The sequence below is a fragment of the Nyctibius grandis genome, chromosome 4 (genome assembly GCF_013368605.1).
Source record: "Nyctibius grandis isolate bNycGra1 chromosome 4, bNycGra1.pri, whole genome shotgun sequence".
NCBI lineage: Eukaryota > Metazoa > Chordata > Aves > Nyctibiiformes > Nyctibiidae > Nyctibius > Nyctibius grandis.
The window spans coordinates 104,236,956-104,262,572 of NC_090661.1; the positions used below are offsets into that span (position 1 = coordinate 104,236,956).

At 45.0% G+C, this 25,617-nt stretch overlaps 1 protein-coding gene across 1 annotated transcript in view; it reads right to left on the bottom strand.

Moving 5' to 3' along the window:
• Window positions 1-2,656: 2,656 nt before the first annotated feature.
• The window catches only part of TCERG1L (transcription elongation regulator 1 like), a 78,412-nt gene continuing 55,451 nt past the window's right edge, over window positions 2,657-25,617 (bottom strand). Inside the window, exons 6-13 of the mRNA XM_068399611.1 lie at window positions 24,925-25,019; window positions 22,626-22,711; window positions 18,238-18,392; window positions 13,953-14,022; window positions 11,200-11,335; window positions 7,406-7,495; window positions 4,049-4,167; window positions 2,657-2,833 (exon numbers count right to left, since the gene is read on the bottom strand). Of these exons, the coding sequence (XP_068255712.1) occupies window positions 2,677-2,833; window positions 4,049-4,167; window positions 7,406-7,495; window positions 11,200-11,335; window positions 13,953-14,022; window positions 18,238-18,392; window positions 22,626-22,711; window positions 24,925-25,019 (908 nt within the window). The 3' untranslated portion in view covers window positions 2,657-2,676. The remainder of the gene's footprint in view (window positions 2,834-4,048; window positions 4,168-7,405; window positions 7,496-11,199; window positions 11,336-13,952; window positions 14,023-18,237; window positions 18,393-22,625; window positions 22,712-24,924; window positions 25,020-25,617) is intronic.

Consider the following 25,617-nt stretch of genomic DNA (forward strand, 5'->3'; position numbering starts at 1 on the left):
CCACCCCAGGACCGGCCGCACAGCAGCATCTCCGCTACCACCTACAGCCCAAAGGGATACACACGGCACCCCTAACAAGGTGCTCTGGGATTTAAATTAAAGTCTAAGATGGTTTTGTTGTTTCTTCTTGTTATCCAGGTTCCTCTTTCAGCTCGGCAAAACTATTTCCATATAAGAACAGGAGAAGGTAACGTGGGGGCCGGGCTCTGCCATCGCCTGAGGCTTCTGATGAGCAACGCAAAGCAGTCGCTCCAAAGTCATTTCTCTTACATATTAAGAGAGGAGAACATTTTAATTTGAGGCACCTGAAGTGAGATTAGGATTTTTTAAGGGTATTGTGAAATGAATAGGTCATAAAAATATTACTCGGGATGAGATCATACGCTTCCACAAACCTGAAGCACTTCTCTGAGGGTGTTTTACTATCGGTATTTTACACTACAGAGTGCCTTAATACACACATTTCCTTCTGTTGTATCATGGGACCAGCTGTGTTTATTTTAATATTCCTCCATTTTAAATATTAAAATATTGGAGGCTTTCTCACAAATATGTATCAGCATTGGCACCGATCACTTCTTGTGTTCCACAGAATTTCACAAGAAAATCAAGCACAATATCATACATTACAATGAGGATTTCTGACACTGCCAGGAAATGCTAAAATCAAGGAGAATCCCCAATATAATTTATTCATATCTGGAATAAGGGATGGCAGTGTAGGCTCTAGATATGCACGTATATTTAAAACAGAAAACAACACCAGGGGTACAAGCCACTGAAACAGAAGAGCTTTCACTCATAAAAGCAAGATCTCATTGGGTTTTCTGCGTCTTACTTTTTCTTTTTTTTTTCTTTTTTTTTTTTTTACAGGAAAATTTGCAAAACCTGATGAAACCCCATGTGAAGTCTGTCTTGAGGTCTCCTGAAAGACCTACACCTTTTCCCTGGGCCACTACTGCCGCATCCTACCTCACATACAAGGGAACAGCATTTGCCTCTACATAATTCACGCAGTCACACAGGGATGGGAGCAAACCAGGCTCTTCCAGTGATGTAAAAATAATTATTAAATAAAGTTGGAAGTGAGTGGCTATCACAAGCTTTGCAAAACCAACTTGCATCTACGAGCTCGTGGTCCTGCAGTATAACCACGGGCAGAGGTGAGACCAAACCGGTGGCATCTCTCCAACCTGCTGATTCCAACACAGCGACACATTTCCTCGCTCACACCAACAGCAACTTTGGGTCAGATCTTGCTCTCAGAGAAATAAATGACATTTTTTTTGTGTGTGGAAGTTTGAAACTCTACAGACTTTCTAAAACACATCTTAATGTTAAGTAATCTTCTCTGAATTATTCCGAGTTAATTTTTCCAAAGCATTAGAAAATACCCTTTATTTCCTTGATTATAAAAAATATCCAGCACACATCTAAAGAAATATTACTATTAGTTGGGGAAAATATCAAAATCACTCTTACCGAATAGAAATCTATAAATCTAATGAGTAATAACTTAAAAATCAGGTCAACTGAGAAAATTATGATGATCACAGACAGAGGAGAGCGTGTCTTTCCTGCAGCATAAAGGGATATACTGATGGTTAGTGGAGCTGTGTGGTTTTTCTCTAGCCATGATATCCTCCCTTCGCAGTCTGAGGGACTATTTTGCTCTCAGTATGCTCAGCACTCCAACTGATATTAGTGGAATTTGCAGACAAATCATGAGTGGTAGGAGCTCTGGTTTTCCACCTCTCAGGTAAAAACCACAAGACCTGCACTATTTTACCCAGTATTTTAAAAAAAAAAAGTTTAGAAACTTAAAACTCCCCCTGAAAAATTGGCTTAAAATATTTATTAATTAAAAAAGTTAAATATTTATTTATACAAATATGATGAGAAAAATCTCATGCAGACTTTGCACATACAGGAACGTAACCGAAATCATACTGGGATGGTTTTACAAAAGACCTTCCCCCTGGGAGCTGTGAGGGAGAAGCGCTGCCTTCGCCTGTGTGCCCGAAAGCCCCGTTCACGGGAAGCAGAAAGCTATTTCTGAAACGGAGAGTTTCCCTATGGAACATACGCCAAGATTTTCACACTCTTCACTAAGATTAACAATTAATACCTTATTACGACTACTCAGAGAACTGGACAGAGATGTATGAACACCAGGCAATGAATTCCCGCATCACCGTACCTCTACACACTTTATGTGAACGCATAAAGTTGCCAAAAGATTGCTTTAGATAATTCCCCTAAATGATGAAAATATCTTGAGATTGTTACGGATGGCATCTGCTTCTGCTTAATTACAAATCTGCATTGGATTCATCATTTGTGTATATTACAAGTAATTTGCATAATTAAAACAATTAAGGGATTGACACATCATGGCAATTAGAAATGCATCAAACTCTGGATGTCGTACAAAAGAGAGCTTCAATATGAAACATTAATTCTTTGAGAACCAAATATCCTTCAGATTCCTGCAGAACAACCTTCACAAATCCACTCGATGGTCAATAAACTCCAGTTAGAGAAAGTTTTTCCCAGGGATATCTGCTTCCTCATCAAGCTGTTGCAAGTTTAACCCCGGACGCTTTCGCCTTCATTTGAATTTCTTACCGCAGCCACAGCATTGACTCGTGTATTTATTGCCGGTTTCAGGAGTTTTTATCTCATTTTCCGTAGTCTTATCCTGTTTTCTTTGTCCCTCTTTTTAAGAATAAGTATGAACTGATTGAAAAAATGCTCTTGGTCCTTCTTCTTCTGAACGAGGCGAAACCGCTGATCTCTCCCGTATTTCTCTGCGAACTCTTTAAACGTCGTTCTGCAGAAAAGAGAGAGGTTTTAAAGCTGCTCTTTGACCCGGATCTCGCTTCACTTCTCACACAGACCCCAAAAATGGGTGTTCTGGGGAACATTTGGGTAACCCCGGGACGAGGGAGGCGAGACCCTGCCAGAACCGCCCGGGCTTTGGCCACGTGGGCCAGCCCGCGATCGCCAACTGCACTTTGTGATTTACAAACACCCGCGGGACAGCTGACAGCACAATTAGTAATCATTAACACAGCACTCGCTGCAGCCCAGGTTTTAATCTACGCCTGCCGGTACTTACGGCCAGTATTTCAATAATTAGCCTGTAACAGAGCAGAAAAAGGCCAGCACGATTTTGCCCTTGCAGACTGAAACATCATTGCTGGGACCAGCATTCAGCTGTTACATTAGCCCAGAATATTCTCAATTTTGCAGTAAAAAACTTCTTATAATTATTATTTCCATGGAGCCCGATGTGTTGTTTGTATCTATGGGTCTAGGCAGGCAGCGCTGTACAATTACCTGCATATTTTAGCACAGAAAACTATAAATTCTTAGTTCCAACAATTTAACTAGACTTACAATATATAAATCTCTTTATTTTCAAGATAATATTGAAATATATATAACTATATATAAATCTCTTTATTTTTCATTGATATACAAATGAGCAAGTGTTATCCTAAGTACTGCATTCACCATTGTGCAGTTTTGGATCCATTACTTAAAAAATCAATGTGGAAAAAAAACCCCATTGCATTGCATGCTTTATTTTGATTTAGTGATGTGGAATTAATACTTTGTTAAATTATGTTTCTCTTCCATCAAAAAACAAACCTAAATAGAATTTTTCACAAGTTATACCTGTATGCCTATTATAAATTAGATTTAACATTCAGGTACTGATTTTATATAGCTAATAAATGTGTGTGTTCTGTAATTATACTATATATATGCATATAAAGTAGATGTCTTATGCAAAATAGTACACGTTCTTAACGACAGAGAGAGAGAAAGGAACAGAGGGAGAAACTGCACGTTCCCTTCGCCAGGAATATAACAAAATATTGTAAAATATTAGGGAAGAAATGCCACCACGGCGTTGTAACAATAGAGGTAGAAGCTTGCTATAAGGAGTACGTTGGGTTCTCTGGCTTCCCGGGGCTGCTAAGCCCAGGCTAAATGAGAACAGCTTATCTTAACAAATCTTCATAAGGCAATGCCATACCTTGGCGACAACTTGGATTCTTCAAGGAGCTTCTTAAATTCTTCTTTGGCTAACAACAATTTGTTTTTCTTTTCTTTGTACTCTTCTCTGATCCTGGTCTTGACAAACTGTTCAAATATCTTTCCAAGAAAGGGAAGCAAGACACAGCATTTATTAACAAAGCCTTTATGGTATTTACGCTTGATCAAAGGGCTGCCAATCTCACGCTCCACGGTTCTTATCTGCCCGCAGTACAGGCTGACTCGAACGCAGCTGAATTCGTGCAGCACTGATCATGTTCTCACAAAATAAGTAGCTGGAAAAAGGTTTAATTTGGACAGACAACATCTTCCTTCAAACATCAAGCGCAACATAAATCAAAATGTCCCGACGTCACTGTCTTGCTCGCATTTTCATGCCCATAGCATTATTTTTGTACATCTGTACAACTGACTGCGTTTATTTAGTTGGGCTCCCGCATCTTTCCCAGCTTGCTGGAATTTCTGAAAATGTCTGTTATGCCAAACATTAAGATTCTGTAGGCTACCCCCAAAAAAGCCTGAAGACGTTTCAAACGGGTCGTCAAAAAACACAAGCTTACACATGATCCTCTGTACACACACACCCAAAAGCTTTAATGCGTTTGGAAGGGTCAACAACCTTCCTCTAACAGTATTTGTCAGCTAAATATGCAGCAGAGTGCTCAGCATCAGGATTGTGGCTGTCTTGAAACGGAGTTAAGGAGTTCACTATGTCACAAAATTCTGCCAACTCCTTTAATCACCTTTTTAATACCAAAAATCTGGCCCTGCTTGTTTCATGCTCTAAAAAGTGTGGCACACTAAGGCATAGAATAAAAGGAGCTGCCCCTCACAATGCTCTGAGCTTTCCACATCCACCATCCTTTCCACCACAAATTACATGCATTAAATATGATTATTATGGCTGCTACCACGGTTCCTTTCTCATCAGCCACGAGGATGCACAGGTGCAAATCTACATGTCATGAAAGCTAAAGTAACCAAATTACAACTGGTATTTAGTATGGTATGTGGAAAAGGGAAGAGAGAGCACTGGAAAACATCAAAAAATGGCCATGAAAGAAGTACTACGAAAAACCTAGGAAATGTGAATATATTATACTGTATGCAAGTGTGTAAGTTGAGCGTAAGAGGAGACACAAAAAAATGGAACAAATAAAGCAGGTGACACCGTTATTGCTTGCCTTTCTGGTATCAGTGAAGCTATTATGAAGGTAATAAATCAAAATTAACAGATAGCTCATTATTTTAACACAGTTGCTCCTTTACCCTTCACTGTTCCTTGCCTAAACACAGTAGCATCTTTCAACTGTTAACAACCCCTTGGAAAATATTGGTAAGTAAGCGGAGGGAACCACAGATGTTCAATACGGATCGTTACGTTCCTCGGGCAGGGTAAGGGCACCCACCGACAGCAGAGCTTGCGTTCCTCAAGTCAAACCAACCTCAACGCAAGTTCACGTCAGGAGGAAGTTCAAGTTCCCTCAGACACTTGCAGATCACAGCTTTCATAGAATCATAGAATGGTTTGGGTTGGAAGGGACCTTAAAGATCATCCAGTTCCAACTCCCCTGTCAGGGGCAGGGACACCTTCCACCAGACCAGGTTGCTCCCAGCCCCATCCAACCTGGCCTTGAACACTGCCAGGGAGGGGGCAGCCACAGCTGCTCTGGGCAACCTGGGCCAGGGTCTCACCACCCTCACAGCAAAGAATTTCTTCCTAATATCTCATCTCAATCTCCCCTCTTTCAGTTTAAAACTGTTCCCCCTCGTCCTGTCACTCCATGCCCTTGTAAAAAGCCCCTCTCCTGCTTTCCTGTAGCCCCTTCAGGTACTGGAAGGTGCTAGAAGGTCTCCCTGGAGCCTCCTCTTATCCAGGCTGAACAGCCCCAGCTCTCTCAGCCTTTCTTCTTAAACTAATTCTTGGAGGAAAACGGGGTCTAATTAAATGGAACTACTCATAATGAACATCTACAAGTCTTAACTTCAAGCATAGTATCTAAAACACATTACACACCTGGCATGTGCTCCCAAGCTCACTGGTTTTTTAACCCTGTTTGCAGAAGAACACCTGACGGTCACCCTCTTCCCCCACAGCTCTGAGCCTGAATTGCTGTCACTCGCAGAGCCATCCTCTGCCTATGGGATCCTACCTACAGGACTGCCAACTACTTGCTTTTCATAACCCTCTCCTTGAGTATTAGACACACCCCACAAGCGAGGTCCCCCTCAGCAGTGCTTCAAGCACATTATATTATGTGTATTCATGATGTGTTTTTATTATATCATCTCCAAGGCTGATAAAATGAAAGCAGTAATACATCTTGATTGACTCATCAAGGTTTAGGTGTCATCCTTGCTGGTTCCCTGAAATAAATACAAAACTCCCTGCTTAGTCTCTTGTCTAGCAGTATTTTCCATTCCAGCAGTTGCTCTTACATTTTCATTCCCATATTTCACCATTATTTATTTCACTTTTTTTTTTCTTAGGAAATAAAATATTGGAAAGGTAGTAAATGAAGATGTATGTGCCCAGCCCCTCAGCAAATGCCTACAGGAAGCTCTCTGGAGAATCACAGACAACGTGGGCCCCAGTGCAATGGAATAGGAATAAGTACATTTTTCATCGTGTTTATTTAAAAAATGGACAATTCCATATTCAAAATCCTTCCAACTCCAGGATGACAAAAGACTGGTAAGGAAGAGAAATAACTACAGAATAGAAGCATTCACCTTCTCCGCAATATCCTTCCGTCTCTCCTAAATTTTTTAGACTTATCTGCAGCCCTTGGGTCCTTTTAGATCCCTTAGTGATAATTAATGCCCAAACAAACAAGGCAGCAAAAAGTCCACTTCCCTTTGCAGCTTGCCAGAAAAACTAAACCCTTTCAAGCAGATACCAGCACAGCCACAGCGCTCTACTCATTTATGTCCAGCAAGTTTAGTTATTGCAAAATATGGCAGTAAATACTGCCAAACTCCTAGAAAAATACTCCAAGTAATAAAAAAGTACTCTCTCCACAATATTTAAATAATTCAGAGTGAAAACATTACTTTATGGCCATTTCCCTTCCTCCAGCCCAGTTTCCCAGACTCAGTAGGAGTTGTTCCTACAACCCAACAGACCCTAGCTCACCTCTCACTCGTCACCACTTGCTTTGCAAAGGAGACAGCACTTATGAGCAGCGCCTAAATTACGAGTCTCACTGAGACACTGAAAAAGACATTTTAATTTTATGCAATTCGTGTTATCCTACCAAGATAATTACTCTGTTATTACAGTTAATTTGGGAGATGTTTGCTGCCAATCAGAAGCTACGCTGGAGGTAACGCTCACCTGTTTGCGTTCTTCTGAATTTAGCAGAAGGTAGCGTGGATCAAATACTATTTTGTGTAACTCTTTCTCCCATGTAGAAAATGCTGAAACCTGTGAAGTACACAAACACAGTTGCATTAAGGAATTTTAATAAGGATGTGAAAGAAGAAAATGTTCCAAGGTGAAGCAAAAGAGTAGTTCAGAAAGCTAATGAACCCTCTAAAGGATGCCTCGGAGCGGCTGGAAGGTGAATTTTAATCTGTTTCTGGCAAGGCTCTGGTTGCCCCCACACCATTAGTATTGATTTGCTCTAGGACATCTCAGTGAGTATCTGGGAGATGCTCATTCCACATTTTTGATGGAAAGAATCTGTAGCAGCAAGGAAAATGCCATTTTATTATCCCCTCTGTACAACAGAAGCATCAATTTCCATTTAAGCAATTATCTCAGCTTTAACTCCCCTCCTCTCCAAAACCGAAATTACAACCCAACTGGGGCTGTCAATGCACACACACAGTGAAGAACTAACAGTGAATCTCTTCAAAGCACCATGGTTTTGTAGTCCCTCCAACAGCACGGCTGCCACATCCCCTCCATTCGAGGCTTCTCCCCTTTGCGCTGACCCCAGCTCTCCAGAGTGGGACCTGGGCGTCCACCCAAGCCCCATCCATCACTCCCATTCCTGCAGCCACGGGAAATATCACGCTCCTACAGAGGTTCTTCCATCTTCTCTGAAACCCCTTTATGGTGAGCGGGCCATAAGGACCACCACGAACATGAGCAGGTCCCTCACCTGCCTGGTCCCCTTTGCCTGGGACTTTCACAAAACGCCAGTCTGGGAGCACAGGACTGAAATCCCAGCCTGATTTCGGTACCTCGCACAATATCACTGCTGGTTTCTCACAGAAAGCTCTGGAGTAACATAAAATATTCTAATCACTCCATCTAACTACAAAGAAGAGTAAATTCACTAAAAAAATTAAGAATGTGAAGTATCATTAAAATAAAGTAATTAACACTCAAACAGGAAAGCTCTGATGAAGCAAAGTGAGTTTAAACGGACAGGGTTTCCTTTCAGAGTGGTTAGCACAGGAAGCTCAGAAATCACAGAATCAATGAGGTTGGAAGAGCCCTCTGGGATCATCGAGTCCAACCATTGCCCTGACACCACCATGGCAACTAGACCAGGGCACTAAGTGCCATGTCCAGGCTTTTCTTAAACCCCCCCAGAGATGGTGACTCCACCACCTCCCTGGGCAGCCCCTTCCAATGCCTAATGACCCTTGCTGAGAAGAAATGCTTCCTAATGTCCAACCTGAACCTCCCCTGGCGAAGCTTGAGGCTGTGTCTTCTTGTCCTATCGCTGGTTGCCCAGGAGAAGAGGCCGACTCCCAGTCTGCTACAACCTCCCTTCAGGTAGTTGTAGACTGCAATAAGGTCACCTCTGAGCCTCCTCTTCTCCAGGGTAAACACCCCCAGATCCCTCAGCAGTTCCTCGTAGGTCAGACCCTCCCAACCCTCCATCAGCTTGGTCGCCCTCCTCTGGACTTGCTCCAACACCTCAACATCTTTCTTGAAGTGCGGGGCTGAGGTTCAGGCTAACTTGTCGGACGTGCAGTGAGCCCAGGCTGCTCCCTCCAAATGATGTCTTCTCTGGAGGTTTGGGGGTTTTCCCCCTTCAGAAGGATCAAGCAGCAGGAATCCTTTTTTTTTCAGGATGTCTTTTCTACTCTCTCTTGGACATCAGCTTTGTTCCCAGCACAAAGCCCAGTTTGAACTCAAACCTAGTTAAGTTTTGAGCTACATCACATATATTTTTAAAATGTTAACAATAAATATTTTTCTGTTGATATAATTTATGTAGGAAGATTCAGAACGACACTGAAGAACTCCATCTAGTTCAAGCTCTTTGTAAAGTCATCAAGTCACTTCTTGAGAAATAACATGATGAGAAAATGGCAGAGGATGTTCATTAAATAATCAGTTTAAAACAGCACTAATGGCCTCACTGCATTTCAATCAACACCAACCAGCTGGCGCTAACCGGCAGCTTGTCTGGACATTTGAAAAATGCTCAGGGCACAAAGTAATCTGTTATCTACACATTTTTAAATAATAGCAAAACCAAACAGTACATTTCCCAAATTTCTTATGTTTATGAGCAAGTCTGACTCTTAAACTGGAAATACTTGAGGAATCCTATTATAGAACATCCCTAATACTTTCAAATTTTGCCTTATTGCCCCCTGCCTTAAAACATGCCAGCAGAAGTCTTCAACCATTTATGGCACTTCTGCATTTTTTAAGCATAAATAACAAAATATATTAATAAAGCAGGTCTGGCGTTGAGATAATTTACTGTTGAGCTTCTGAAGCTCTAATTATCTACCTTTAAAGTCTGCTGATTACTAGTGATAAATTTTATAGGCTTTACTGCCTAATGACAGACACTTTGGATTTTTTTTCTTTACAGAGATTACATGAACTTCTACAGAATATGTATTTGCAGTGTTGGGAGGAGGTATAAAACCTGAATATGCTGCTCCATTATACACCCATTTACATTTGCAGCATTAGAACCTAAACCTGGGGTGCTTATTAATTCCATCCATGCTCCAAACCACCAGTTCTCTGGAAGAAGGGACACTGTGAGATGAACTTTTGTGAAGGTGATTTTATGTTTATAAATAACGGTATCCAAAATTCCTCATATTGATGGGAATCTTTACAACCCTGTGCTGAACTGGAGATGTAAGTGCTACCACAGAAAACAAAAATCAGGCTGAAGCTCTTTACAGAATCGGTCACCAGATGCTCTCACGTGATCTGTAATTCATATTTCACCATTGGTCACGAGGCTCACGGTGCTGACAGGTTCTATCTGCAAATTGAATTTATGTTCCCTAAACATAGGACAGTCAGGGAGGTCCAGGGAAAAGGGCAGGTTTTCATAACCCTCTTGAGACTCCAGTATGTCCTTTCCTAACAGACTGGGCAGGTTTCAGATGGCCAGTAAGTGAATTCGGCTTCCCACTGCTGGGATCACTGGAGTTTCGGGTGATGAAACCTCCCTCATGCCAAAAAAAAAAAGCAAAGAGCTTGCCAGGAGTGTTTCTGAGCCTGGTGCTGTCTCTCAGGTGACACATACAACACATCTTCCATCCTTTGCTTATCACAGAATCAATCAGGTTGGAAGAGCCCTCTGGGCTCATCGAGTCCAACCATTGCCCTGACACCACCATGGCAACTAGACCAGGGCACTAAGTGCCATGTCCAGGCTTTTCTTAAACCCCTCCAGAGATGGTGACTCCACCACCTCCCTGGGCAGCCCCTTCCAATGGCTAATGACCCTTGCTGAGAAGAAATGCTTCCTAATGTCCAACCTGAACCTCCCGTGGTGAAGCTGATTGTGTAATGAACACTTCTGCGGTCCATGCGGGACGCCAGGATGGCATGTGGCTCGGGTCCCCTGGGATGGCGTGGGGCTATGTTCTCCATGCCCTGCTGAGCCACTGGTCTGCACTGGAGGAGCTACCACCTCTGATTCTCTCCGGGTGTGTCTGTAGGAATTCATTTGGAACTGCACCTGCAAAGGGCTTTCAGTTCTCCACAGCCACATTTGACTGTGTGGCATGGGAAGAAAAATCACAGTAAAGTATCACAAAACTGACATGGTTAATAGACAGAAAAAACCCTCTCAATAATTCTTCATTTGCCTGCTAAGTCATAGTTATGAAATGATCCCTGTAGTGGTCCTAGATGACACCGTATTTCCATAACTGAGATCTGTCAAAGCAAGCGAGCGCGTTTCTCACCCCTCTCTCCAGAAGCATGTCTCGGAAATGAGTGATGCGCTCTTCAAGGGGAGGCGTGATCTCCGCTGCTGATGTCTCCTCATTTTTCTCCTCCGTTTCAGCCTTCCCCTGGTCAGCAGCTTGGGAATCTTCCGTTCTTTAATGAGGTAAGAGAGAAAATAGGTCAGTGATTGTCAACTCGGGAGGGGATTTTTAACCCTCTCTAGAAAATCCTCCAGGACAGCAGGACCTGTGCGTGCAGGGGGAGCAGCGGCTGACGGCTGAGAAGTGACCCAAACCCACGGTTCGTTATTACACCACGGGGCTCGAGGGCCCTCCGACAGCTCGTTAGGTGGAAGGATGGTCTATCAGTGCGATCAAAGAGGAACTCAGCAGCGACATACTGCGCTGTATTTCAAGCTCCAGAGAAGTGACAGCTTTATATAAAATTTGTCAAGGAGAGGAGACTTTAAAGGAGTGACTGGAGAGGCTCATCTTGTTTTATTTTTCTTTCCTGTTTTTGTGCTCCCAAACTTGAAAGGCAACACTCATCTTTGGTTTATGTTCCCACGCACCCCACGAGCTCACTCCTATGGGAAGTAACCCGGCAATGCCTCAAATGCACAAACCTGAAGAAGAACCCGCCCTGAGTCAGTGCCAGAAGGTCTGTAGTTGTCCTGACAGCCTTTTTCCAGATTGCATCGGATTAGAATAAAGATGTGTTTCTGGGAAGATAATTACTACTTATTCCCTGAGTCCCTTTGCCTACAAGCCCCCCGTAGCACCGCCGTGCTCATTTCAGGAAAGAAGGACAGTTTACTGCAAGTTTCAACCATAAAGTGGCAGCAGCAGAAGAGTGATGCTCTCCTCAGATGCAACCCTACGTAACCCATGTCATCACTGAAGCAGAACTGTTTTACACCAAATATCTCCATAATTTTATCAGAGTTAGAGACCATTAACACTGCACTCTGACAGAGCTGGAAGTGAACACCTCCTTCCCTTCTGTTTGGAAGGCTGAAGATCTGTCCCCGTGTGCCCCCAGCCTCTGCAGGGAGAGGTCAGGTAGGTGGGAACCTTGAAGGAGGCTGCTCCAGGAGGTGATGGGATTTGAGACAGGGATACGAAACGCTGTCTTCAGAGAAGCTGGCCAACTCAGACCTCGAAATCAGACTTCTGCTCGGGGTCCCTCCTGCTGTTTCTTAATGCTTTGAGCGCTCAGTGGGTTCAGTACAAATTAAGGGTCTTTCTGGAAAGATCAGGAGTCTTATCACAATGTTCAAGTGAGGATAATGAAAGTAGGGCGATCTGATCTTTAGCCTCCTGCTAGGCACGACTGCATCTTCTACCGATGTAATTTTCACCACTACGGAATAACACTTAGTTTGAAATTTCAACAGGAAAACACTTATTTATTTCTAAGCAAATCACTCAGATCAGTATGTAATGTGAGCCCTACCGTATTATCTTCTGTCCACAAATAATTACATTACACTTGCATTTATCCTAAAATGATGCTGTATTACTAGTGATTTGAGAGATACCAAATTGGTGTTCCTCACAGAATGACAGCGACTTTTATATCGTAAGAGCAAATTTTATTCTGTGCCATGATCCATGAAAGGCCCAATCCAATTTCTAGTGCACGCAAAGAGCTTTTTCAAGCTGAAACAGAGAGAAATACAGGGCACTACTCCACCAGCCAAGCACCAGGAGAGCCCCTCTTTCCTTCAGCCCTTCTTATGCAACTGAAAATGATGCTGCAAATCACACAGACTTTTCTCATGCCAAAAATTACAATAAAGAAAACTATTTTCTTTAGCAAATAATAAAATAATCTGGACAACAAATTATGTGACTTCCTACTCAGAAGGACAACTACAAGTAGCCTACTAGTATGATCTTGGAAGCCTGCAAATGTCAAAATAGATAGGGTGGTGAGTCCACTCATGAACCTCTACATTCTGCTGTTGTTTCAGGGTACAAAGCAAAATGTCAGGCAACCTTCACATGTTATACAAGAGAATTTAAAATTCAAAATGGCTGTAGAAATCACGTAGTAGTTTGGGGATGTATGCTCTGCTGACAGAAAAATAAACACTTTATGTCTTTTTGGTGACAGGTCAAACTTCTGGGGAATTGGGATCATCACAACGAAGTCTGAGAAAATTCTGTGCTGTCAAGCCAAATCTCACTTGTTTATTATGTGAATGTTGCCCTTAACTTTCATAGGACTAATTGCTCAAATACTGCAAATGAGAATTGGTTCCTCCTAATCTAAAGATTTATTTTAGAAGTCAAAGACAGAACTTACAAGGTTCTCAGAGCTTTAAATGTCCTCTCAATGAATATGTTCCCACAAATTTCAAGTATGATAAAAGCTGCATTCTTTGTTACACCATACATAAATATAGCACAATATAAAAACCCCACGATGACATAAACAGCAGGTGATACTGCATAAACAGGCTGAGATTGCCCAGCTTGAACCGTATTTACCTATTTGCTTTGGGGAAAAAATATGTATAAAAAATGTATTTCTGCAAGTAACTAAAAATAATAAAAGATAAATTCAGCAAATATACAAAAAGATGGTCCATACTTGTGTCTCAATTTTGACAACATCCTTTTGAGTGCAAAGAAAATAAGAGACTAAAAAGCCCAAAGTTAGTCTTTCAGGTTAATAAGTCATGGAAACCCAAAGATGAGCCCATATCCCTTATTCACATTCGCTTCCCAACATTACATATAGATAAGTAAACTTTAGAACTTACTTATTTCTCTTTGTTTTGATGCTAAGATCATCATTTTCATCCCCTGGACAAGAACTAACACATTTATCTGCTAGAAAGAAATAAATAGTTATTAGATTTGAACCAGATACATGGGAATACTAATTCCTCCAATCAGCCTTTCATTCCTTGTCTTTGGCCCCTGCTCAGGTATTTGCTACTTTTCACTCTCACAGGGTATTTTAAAAATAACACGTATTTCATCAGATCCTCAGAAATGCCTTCATCCAAATGAAAGAGAGCAATAAACCTGACCATTTCATTCTGAAAAACTATTCATTGTTCATTTGCGACATGATTTTTTCACCTGATACTCCCTCCTCCCTTCCCTTAAAAATACAACTACAAAGATGTTTCTGTAAAATTATTTCAGTCCCGGCAGCCTGAAGGTTTCAATAGTGTTAACTCACACCAGAACTTCCTTCCTTAACCCATTTCTCTTTCTGATATAAGCAAATATAATGCTGCTTTTCCAGAAGTTCAACCATCAGTATAGCAACTCAGATAGTTGTTGGCTCAAAGATGGCTTTGGAGATACCAACAACCTCCACACTCATGGCGTTGGAGAATAACTCCAAGGCAACGTTAAACTCCTGGTTTGGCCTGGACACTCATCCACGGCTGCCCCCTCCCTGGCAGTGTTCAAGGCCAGGTTGGATGGGGCTTGGAGCAACCTGCTCTGGTGGAAGGTGTCCCTGTGCATGGCAGGAGGGTTGGAACTAGATGATCTTTAAGGTCCCTTCCAACCCAAATCATTCTATGATTCTATGATTCTCCCAGAGAGCAACGACAGCCGCCCCGAGGAAGGGACACCAAATCCTTCTCACTTCACCTACGTGAGCACCTGCTGTGGGTTACGGTCTTGGATAAACGGGACGAGATCAGTGTCAGCATCATCACTTAAAATTTCAGTGCAATGGAAAACTCAGTAAAACATGACGAATGGTATCTCTGCTCTCACCCAGGAACCCACTGAATCACACGGCAGCGCTGGACCTCTGCTAAGATTATAAACTGACTTTGCAGGGGAAAGGAGGCAGCCAGGCACAAAATCTAATAATTGATTTAAAGCTTTGAGGAAGAACATTACTCGACAGTAATCTTCCCCTGAAACCATGAAGCGGAGCACTGCTCCAATCTGACGGTCTACCAAGCTCAGTGCTGATTAATTAAATCATTCAGCTAATCCCAGCCATGTCACGAGTTCCGGCTCATTTTCCAGAACAAAGAGGGAACACCAGCATTAACCAGGTGAGTTACAGCGTTGTCAATCCATTGGCCACGCGCAAAAACCCGATCTGCAATTTTGTGAAGAGACCTGGCGCCCGCGTGTCGCACGCAAGCCCAGGAGCTCACCCGTGCCCCTGCCAGGGACTGTGCTTCTTGTCTGAATGCTAAAGGGTCCAAAACATTTGTGGGGACAGAGCAAACTAAATCATAACTGGTTTTGACTAGGGATCATAGCAAGTGTGAATCAACATGCCATTTTCTCTAGTCAGAATGTCAGTTTTCTTTTAATTAGCTGGAAAAATAACATCCTCAGCCTAAACATCCGGACAAACCATTTAGCAGGTGGAGGAATAGGAACAGATAAAAATGTTTTTCTCCATTGCAATAAGACAGAAACGTTTCAAGGAATCTCTGAGGGAAAATAGGGCTGTTATGGTCAGGCTGAGAGAGCTGGGGCTGTTCAGCCTGGAGAAGAGAAGGCTTCGGGGAGACCTTCTAGCACCTTCCAGTGCCTGAAGGGGCTACAGAAAAGCTGGAGAGGGGCTTTTTACAAGGGCATGGAGTGACAGGATGAGGGGGAACGGTTTTAAACTGAAAGAGGGGAGATTTAGATTAGATATTAGGAAGAAATTCTATACTGTGAGGGTGGTGAGACACTGGCCCAGGTTGCCCAGAGAAGCTGTGGCTGCCCCCTCCCTGGCAGTGTTCAAGGCCAGGTTGGATGGGGCTTGGAGCAACCTGGTCTGGTGGAAGGTGTCCCTGCCTGTGGCAGGGGGTTGGAACTCGATGATCTTTAAGGTCCCTTCCAACCCAAACCAGTCTGTGATTCTATGTACCGAGACAGAGGAGTAATGATGGTCAGGGACAAGAGAGAGCTGTCACCAGAAGATGTTGGACTGCTGTCAGACAGCTCTGACTGGGAACGTGGAAAATCAAGGTACGCAAGGCCTGGGAACACCATCTCTGTGCCAGTTGGTGGTGGGTCCCTCCGCCCTCAGGACGTCCCCATTAGAGGGGAACCGATGGGAACCCATTAGGAAAGAGCCATGGCGCCGTCATAAATCTCCCTGAGAACTAACGCTTTGTGGAGGCGGAGTAATTGATAAAGGAGTAATTTTTCATTCATGCCTAAATTATAAATGCACTTGATCTTTCAGCGGAGCGATGCGCAGATAACCTGTGGCACCCCATGAATAACTACACTTGCCAACTTTTTTTCGTGCCTTTGATTTAAAAATTCTAATTTAAACTCAGCAGCAGCAAGTAAGCTAAATAAATTTGGCAACCATTGTTGCAAACACACAGCTCATTTGTGTTACTTATTTACTCGAGATTACAAGCAAAGAGAAATGCCAACAAAGAATTCCTTTCTCCTCAGCAGCTAATAAATACTAATTATAACCTGTCTCAAATACTGAGCAACTGCAAGTCCCAGTTATATCAAGGAAGATGAAGACTATTAGCATCAATGAAAACCACAGTCATAAAGAAACTGCTGCATGAATTAAATACTGGTGGTACTTATAGATAATAAATAAAAAGGATGGAACACACAGCAAAAAACAGATTTTTGAAGTGGCACATACCAACACCGACTTTATGCTCTTCTCATTAATTAATTAAAGACCATGAACAAGACACTCAGTTTTGTCTTTGGCCATCATTCCCCCTTGTCAATAATTAATTGATCTTTCAATATATCCTGTAATAAAAGACATATGCTATATTTTTCTCCTGAAGAATGAACTTCAGCAGATACACTTTGGAATTATTCAATATACAGCTAAAGTTATTCAAGCTATATACAAAAATTATATATATAAAAGCATCTGATGATTGAAATTCGTATTGAAAAATGTCACGACGTTGTATGCTCATAAGGACTACATTAATGGAAAACCACTCTGTAGCCTTTCCTCGGTAACCTTCTGCTAGCATTGATAACATAAATCCTGATTCTCACTCCTCTTTCTCTGTGGACATGGTGCCCAAGCCCACAAAGTCACACTCACAGCCCTGGTCTGCAGCAGGTAACTGGGAGCTGTGCCCAGGGATCCAGCGTGCACTGCAGCCCCGACGGCCCGCGTGTACGGGGCAGGTGGCCTCACCAGACTGCCACTGCCACCTTAGCATCTGTTATAAAATCCTACACCTCAAAACACTGACAACAGTCTCTTTTTATCCCCCCTTCTCTGTTTTTCTAGACCTCTCCACTGAAGAGCATGGGCGGAGGGGGCTCTCCAGTGAAGCTGCTGTACAGCAGAACACTCAGGAGTTACAAGGACCCATCAAGAGAAGCAGCATTTCCAAAGGCACAGAGCACAGGGAGTCAACATCAACTGGGGAAGCACAACCTTTGGAGAGAAATGTGGTGGAACAAACGATGGAGCCACTACGGCACCGGGAAGCCCAGGCTGGCATGCTGGGCGGCTCCCGGACTGGCCACCAGCATGGACAACATCTGGGTGAACAAGGAAGGTACGGAGAGCAGCCCAAAGAGACGGCGTGGCAAGGAGCACGGGGTGGGACAGTCAGGCTGGGAAAAGGGTGTTTAGAAGGTGACTGGCCAAGTCATGGTTAGATGGAAGCGCCCGTGTTTCCACCAAACACTTTAGCACTCATTAGAGATTTACTACTGGGATTTTCCCCCGCCCCTCTACAACTTTGTTGGATAATCATTAGCTGCTTTGGTGTAGCACCTGAATAATGCATTGGCGATGCACTCCTAATGTACGTCTTGGAAATAAGTGTAATGAAACACAGACAGCATCTTCTGAGATGTATTGTGTACATCAAAGATTCATCCAGTGTAAGAAGCCACCTGCTTCTTCATTGCCAACAAGAACGCTCTATCCCCCACCTCAGCACTTCAGTGAAAATCAGGATTTTGCAAAAAACATCAATTTTAACACAAAAATCTCAAAAGGAAAACCATTCTAATTATGGTGATCAAACTATCACTGAACGTATTTAGCAACCAAGTTTCATTCAACGTTTGAGTTTAAATAGAGGCAAACAATCACGAGGCGTTAGTTACTTGCTGCAGCTTCCAGCTTGCGCTTGTGAGGAGGATCCTCGATGATGCGGTTTATGTCGCCGCGGTGCTTCAGGTCCACCGGCTTCTCCCAGACCGACAGCTGCATTGTAGGGTTGAAGAAGAAGACCCGGTCATCTCCAGTCCAGACTACACACCTATTCCAAGTGATAAACTATGCTTAGATAATGTCAGACACACCCACAACCAAGCAATTAAACCGCAGCTGGCTTATTGCATCTCGGTTTGCAGCGCGTGGGTGAGGCTCCTCTTGGACCCACAGCCTGCCCCAGGCCCTGCCACCCCACGCAGAGAAACTCTCTCCTTATCCATAAAATGTCATAGAAATGGTCTAAACACCCCCAAAAAGCAGTAGGTGAAATATTCTATCATGGAAGGGAAAAAGAACCAGGCGAAGAGGGACGCTGTGGTGCTCACAGCAAGAGAAGCCACGGGAAAATACATTTTGTGTGCTAAAGCCGTGGCTGAGAGCAGCAAGTGGCAGAAGTCTTGGCAATGGGGCTGGGCGGCCACCGCCTCGATGGCCATGGGCTGGGGTTGGGCGGCCATTGCCTCGATGGCCATGGGCTGGGTGGCCATCACCTCAATGGCCATGGGCAGGGGCTGTGCCTGCTGCTGGCTGGTGGTCATGGGACCTTTATCTGGCTGCCCCTGCAGGAGGAGACGTAGCCACAGCACCCCGCTGGCTCCCACTGTGCTCTGTGCTGGACAGGTACCAGTGGCCACCACAGAGGTCCACCACAAAGGTTTAGGTTGATTTTTATGGGCTCTGTTTTGAGTTTAAAAAATGCAACCAAGTGGCCACTGTACAAACCACAACTTCTTGACTCGGTCAGTTAAAATATGCGTAACAGCAGTTCAACTTTTTGTCCTAACTTTCTTTTTAAATCAACTAAAATAATACGAAAATAAGCATCACACCATCCTGAACAGACATCCAAAACCCTCCCACTTTACCTCACTAAATCTGTGTGCAATAACCAAACAAAGCATCAATCTCAAGCCCGCGCTTCCTGAATTGGAACGACAACTACCAAACATCACATACACGCTCTGACTTCCTCACACACATACACTTATAATGGGAAAACGTTGGTCTCTCTGAAGCATAAATACCTGGAAGGAACAGATCTTATCATTAGAAGCTCTGCTGCTTAACTGTCATTGAAAGCAGGGAACAAAACCAGGTTAACAAAAAAAGGCTGGTCTGAGTAAAAGACTACAAATATGAAAAATGCTCCATCTCTGCAGAGGACTGCAATAAGCCAATCCAACATACGTTGGGTACCACTGGTGAGACGTCACCACTGATCCTGCCCAAACACGTCATGACAAATGAATAATCTTGGTAAGAAACCGTGGTGGGAGCCGCAGGGCTGCGGGGTGCTGGGGGCAGCTCGGTGTGAGGGCATCGCTGAGCCCAACAGCACAGGGATTATGTTCAGTGGGTTCACAAAATCACAGAATCAATCAAGTTGGAAGAGCCCTCTGAGATCATCGAGTCCAACCATTGCCCTGACACCACCATGGCAACTAGACCAGGGCACTAAGTGCCATGTCCAGGCTTTTCTTAAACACCTCCAGAGATGGGGACTCCACCACCTCCCTGGGCAGCCCCTTCCAATGCCTAATGACCCTTGCTGAGAAGAAATGCTTCCTAATGTCCAACCTGACCCTCCCCTGGCCAAGCTTGAGGCTGTGTCCTCTTGTCCTATCGCTAGTTGCCTGGGAGAAGAGGCCAACTCCCACTGCGCTACAACCTCCCTTCAGGTAGTTGTAGACTGCAATAAGGTCACCTCTGAGCCTCCTCTTCTCCAGGCTAAACACCCCCAGCTCCCTCAGCTGTTCCTCAGAGGTCAGACCCTCCAGACCCTTCACCAGCTTGGTCGCCCTCCTCTGGACTCGCTCCAACACCTCAACATCTTTCTTGAAGTGCGGGGCCCAGAACTGGACACAATGTTCTCCCGATGAACAGAAGCACAAAACTGGTTGTACAAACCCAGCCGTTGACTTCAGTCACTCCCACACCCCACGGAAGTTTCAGCATCCTGCATTCAGTGACACGGACATGACAAAGATTTTAATAACTTTCTGTTTATGCTAATACACAGATGGTTTGGATCAGGAAAGAGCCTCACAAGACAGATGCTCTAATCCTCCGTTACACAATGATAAGGTCTAATTACTACTTCTTACATTGTACCTTGGAGCTACATGAACCCCCTGTTCTCCCAGAAACACCGACCCACCAGCCCCGAGCCTCTGCTGCACAACACACTCAGAGGGACTTGCATTGGCAAGCAAGAACACTGCAGAACGGGAACTGCTCGGGAGTTAGCTGCAAACGATGCTAAACCTGAAACCAGCACCTTGGTGGGGATCTGCGACACTCCCACACGCACACGGGACTGATGAAGCTGTTATTGGACAGAGATCACAACCAGTGGGTTTGGGAACGTGTGTTTTGTCTCTGCTGGTATGCTGCTGTGCTCGCCACTCCTCAGGCCACGCACACAGATGCTGATGGTGCCCATTAACTCCACCACCAGGGAGGTGGTGGAGTCACCATCTCTGGAGGTGCTTAAGAAAAGCCTGGACATGGCACTTAGTGCCCTGGTCTAGTGGCCATGGTGGTGTCAGGGCAATGGTTGGACTCGATGATCCCAGAGGACTCTTCCAACCTCATTGATTCTGGGATTCTGTGAGTATCACCAGGTCTCACACGCCATTGCCCCAGGTTAGAAACTCTAGGGTCCCTTGAGACACCTCTTCACTTTTCCATGACTAATATAACTTGACATTTAATTTAAAATTAATGTCCCTTTCCGCGTGCAACATGTTGCCTGTTCCTCTTTGGTATAATAACGGTTTCAATTACCCACTGGGGACGCATGGTATTTTGTTTCAGTCACAGAGCATAAACTGGAAACACAGAGATTGTTACGTTCATGTTTCCCTTTAGAAAACTGTAACTTAACAATGAATAAAGACACAAGATGATGATAGTAGTATTTTTTTAATTCTATAAGATAGATAGGGCTTAGTAATACTCACGAAAAATTTTCTGCCATTAAAAATTATGGTTTAGCTACTTCTAACAGGTGCTTGGTGATGTCCCATCAACCACGGGTCCTGCAGAAGCAGGGAGCCAGCCTACAGGTGGGGAGTGGTTGAAGTAAATTCAGGATTTGTTGAATTTGTGTTGCCTATCTAGTTTCAACCTATCATAAAATAATGTAAATTGTGATTGAAGCACCCTACAGGCATGCTGTACGTGCCACCATGAGCCATGGAGCAGACGAGACGTTGTCACCTCAGAACACAGGACAACTGTCAGCACGAGGACTATGCCCCATCGCTCTGGTCCCAAGGACCAGGTTTTTATGCCTTTTCTCACACCTGGAGCACTCGCTGGGTCACTAACAGCCCTCTGGAAACCCAGAAATGTAAGGTTTCTCCTTAGAGGTTAAAATAGCACCAGTTTGGATCTGAGGGTGGTGCACTTCGGTGGAGGTACCAGCTGCCCATTCACCGCTCAGCAGACACTGCTGGAGGAGAGGGGGTGCTGTGAGACCCCCCTGTGCTTACCACTGGCTACGGCTCTTTGCTGTAAGAACCCATGAAACCATGACCTGCCTATGACACCGCTGGACTCAACGGTTCCTCTGCACTACACTGTAGAGCAGCAACTACCAAGAAGAGAAATGATTGATGTAAATCACATATTTATGATGTTGAGATTAAGTAGGACATTGGCCTGTGCTTGCAACACTGGTTTGCAAAGTGGCACAATATAATAATAACAAATAATGGCTGATATCTATCTTTAGCCAAAGATCCCAAAGATGTCAGCCACTAAGTATAATCTAATTATTATATTGGTAAAGGAGGTAAAATGTCCTTCTCATCAACTGTTCAGGACAGAAAGTGAAGAATGTTTTTATCTATCTAAAAACGACACGAGAGCTTTAGTTACCCAACATGTCGTTACCTGAATGAGAGTGTGATCAGGAAACCTGGATCATGAGGCACAACCTATTTTCACTGATACAACCTGAAATCAACAGTCTTGCAAGACAGTAAGAGTAATCCACTGCCAATGAAATAACTAGCAGAGAAAGAGGATCTGGCCCTAAAAAGCAAGAACATCTCTTATGGATCTTGTATTTCCCCTTTGATGTATCTGAGCTCCATCCGAGCTGGATCCCCGACACGTGTAAGGCAGAGCCCGAGGAGCACGGCCGGACCCAGCGCTGCTCCGTACCCCCAGGGCAGCGTGTTTTCCCCACGTACCAGACCACTCATGCACACTTGGCAAGAGAAGCGGCCCCGACGGACGGGTCCCAGCGGCTCTGATCGCATTTGCTTACCATGGTGATCCTGGCACCGGAGCGGACGCCACGGGCTTGTTGCCGTTCGATGTGCTGTCATCCTCATTGACTAGTTTAAAATGATCCTTGAAAGACAGATAGAGATTAGTCGACAAATAAAGCCGCTGCTGAAGACTGTTATTGTCATACAAATCACTCCCTTTGACGTGAAGTGGATCCCCCTTATTGCCATTATTGCACGAGCAGCTTTATGAACAACCAGCTGCCTCGAGAACAGCCCGGAGAAAGGGGAAATAACACAAACGTCGCCCCACTTAGGGCAATACAAATGAAAAAGCAGCAGATGTGCTTTTGTCCGTGCCAACAGCTCACTGAGGACAGCAGGTATCACTCCGTGTGCTGCAGTAACGAGGAGAGCTGGCTCGTTAGAAAGGGAGCTCGGGGAAAGGCAGCTCATGGGCCGCTCTGCGTAAGGCTGGAGCTCCACGAGCTCCAGGTTGTGTGGCACAGCTGGCACGGACGGGCAGTGCTTAACGGCTGCAGCACCGCTATTTATTGTAGCAGCTTATGGAAATGCAAGGTCCTGCACGCGGGTCGGGGCAATCCCAAGCACAAATCCAGCCTGGGTGGAGAATGGGTTGAGAGCAGCCCTGAGGAGAAGGACTTGGGGGTGATGGGTGATGAGAAGCTCAACATGAGCCAGCAATGTGCGCTGGCAGCCCAGAAAGCCACCCGTGTCCTGGGCTGCATCCCCAGCAGTGTGGCCAGTAGGGCGAGGGAGGGGATTCTGCCCCTCTGCTCCGCTCTCGTGAGCACCCCCCTGCAGTGCTGCGTCCAGCTCTGGGGCCCCAACAGAAGAAGGACACGGAGCTGTTGGAGCGAGTCCAGAGGAGGCCACGGAGATGCTCAGAGGGCTGGAGCCCCTCTGCTCTGGAGACAGGCTGAGAGAGCTGGGGCTGTTCAGCCTGGAGAAGAGAAGGCTCCGGGGAGACCTTCTAGCACCTTCCAGTTCCTGAAGGGGCTACAGGAAAGCGGGAGAGGGGCTTTTGACAAGGCCATGGAGCGACAGGACGAGGGGGAACGGTTTTAAACTGAAAGAGGGGAGATTGAGATGAGATATGAGGAAGAAATTCTTTGCTGTGAGGGTGGTGAGACCCTGGCCCAGGTTGCCCAGAGAAGCTGTGGCTGCCCCCTCCCTGGCAGGGTTCAAGGCCAGGTTGGATGGGGCTGGGAGCAACCTGGTCTGGTGGAAGGTGTCCCTGCCTATGTCAGGGGGGTTGGAACTAGACGGGCTTTAAGGTCCTTCCAACCCAAACCAGTCTGTGATTTTATGATTGTATGAAATGAACTGCGAGGGGGAGGCGGGGGAGGAAGGCAGTGATGTAGCTCAGTGAGGTATCAAAACACGAGAAGCACGTACCTAATTAAAAAATAATAAAGCGTGTGTCCAGAGGTCTGCATCTTGAAAGTATTGTACAACTTAAATCCCTAAGGAACGTGCCCACGTACCAAGGCAGCTGCAAATGAGGGGAACACCTGCGGCGCCTGGCAGGCAGGGGAGGTCTGCGTGCAGACCGCAGCGTGATGGGAATGTGCCAAACGAAAATCAGCCGAGCAGCAATTTATTTCATAGAAGCTGGTAATATGGTTTAGGTTCTTTTCCTTCAGACAACAATCCAGCTTTTTTATATAAAGCTAATAAAGTTACACACTTACAGTCTTACCCACCTGTAAGTAGCACAGACTACTTGCTATCCGTTTACGTTCACCTGACAGTTTGATTTAAGGACCATGCAATTACCTACAAAGGAGCGCTATAGAAGTGCACAGCGTTTTAAATTCATAACACCAAAAGGGTGGGGGCCACGACAAAATTCCTCCTTGCCCCTGGGGCTGGCGTTGCGATAAGCAGCCCGACCCCCAGCGCGGGGCTCCTGCTCCGAGCAGGGCCTGACCCCGCGCCGCAGGTCCCTGCCACCGCAGGGACACAGACACTGCTCCCACACTTCAGCTTCTCAGCACACAAATCGTGTCCCGGGCTGGGTGACACCTCCACGCTGCACCCACACACACCCCACTGCCATCAACTCTCTTCCCTCCAGCGCGGGGAGGAAGCCAGCAGCGAGTATCCCTCCTCCGCTACCCTGACACTAACGGTGACAGAGCTCCTATAAAGCACCAAGATAAATTAAATAGATAGCTCTTTAAAATCGACTGTAGGAAACGATCCCGTGTCACCAGCACAGCTCCAGCCACAGGACCCTCCTTTATAGTGACTCTGATTTGTGCAGTTCAATACTTGAAAGAGGTTTTTACAAGAAGAAAAGCCATCGCAGACCTTATCGCCGTCGCTCCCCATGGGGGTACTCTTCCTCTCCGTGTGTAAAATCAAGGTCGGCGGGCAGGAGGGTCGACTCGATTCTTTGCCATTATCTGTGAGGAGAAAGGATTTCTTTTTAATGTGCAATAAATAAACTCCCAACAAGCCAAAACTGGCAAAGAAAAAACAAACCACTCCCTGTGGCTCCAAGTCTCCTCTCTTCAGCTCTTCCTCCTCACTCACTCATAGAATCATAGAATGTCAGGGGTTGGAAGGGACCTCTGGAGATCATCGAGTCCAACCCCCCTGACCGAGCAGGACCAGTCTAGGGTAGGTCACACAGGAACGCATCCAGACGGGGCTTGAAAGTCTCCAGAGAAGGAGACTCCACAACCTCTCTGGTGAGCTTGTTACAGTGCTCTGTAACCCTTACAGTAAAGAAGTTCTTCCTCATGTTGAGGTTGAACTTCCTGTGCTCCAGCTTGCATCCATTGCCCCTTGTCCTATCGCAGGGCACAAGTGACAAGAGGTTGCCCCTTTCCTCTTGACACCCAGCCCTCAGCTATTTCTACACATTAATCACATCCCCTCTCAGTCTTCTCTTCTCCAGACTCAAAAGCCCCAGGTCTCTCAACCTTTCCTCCTAAGGCAGATGTTCCCGTCCCTTCATCATCCTTGTAGCTCTCTGTTAGACTCTCTCCAGTAGATCTC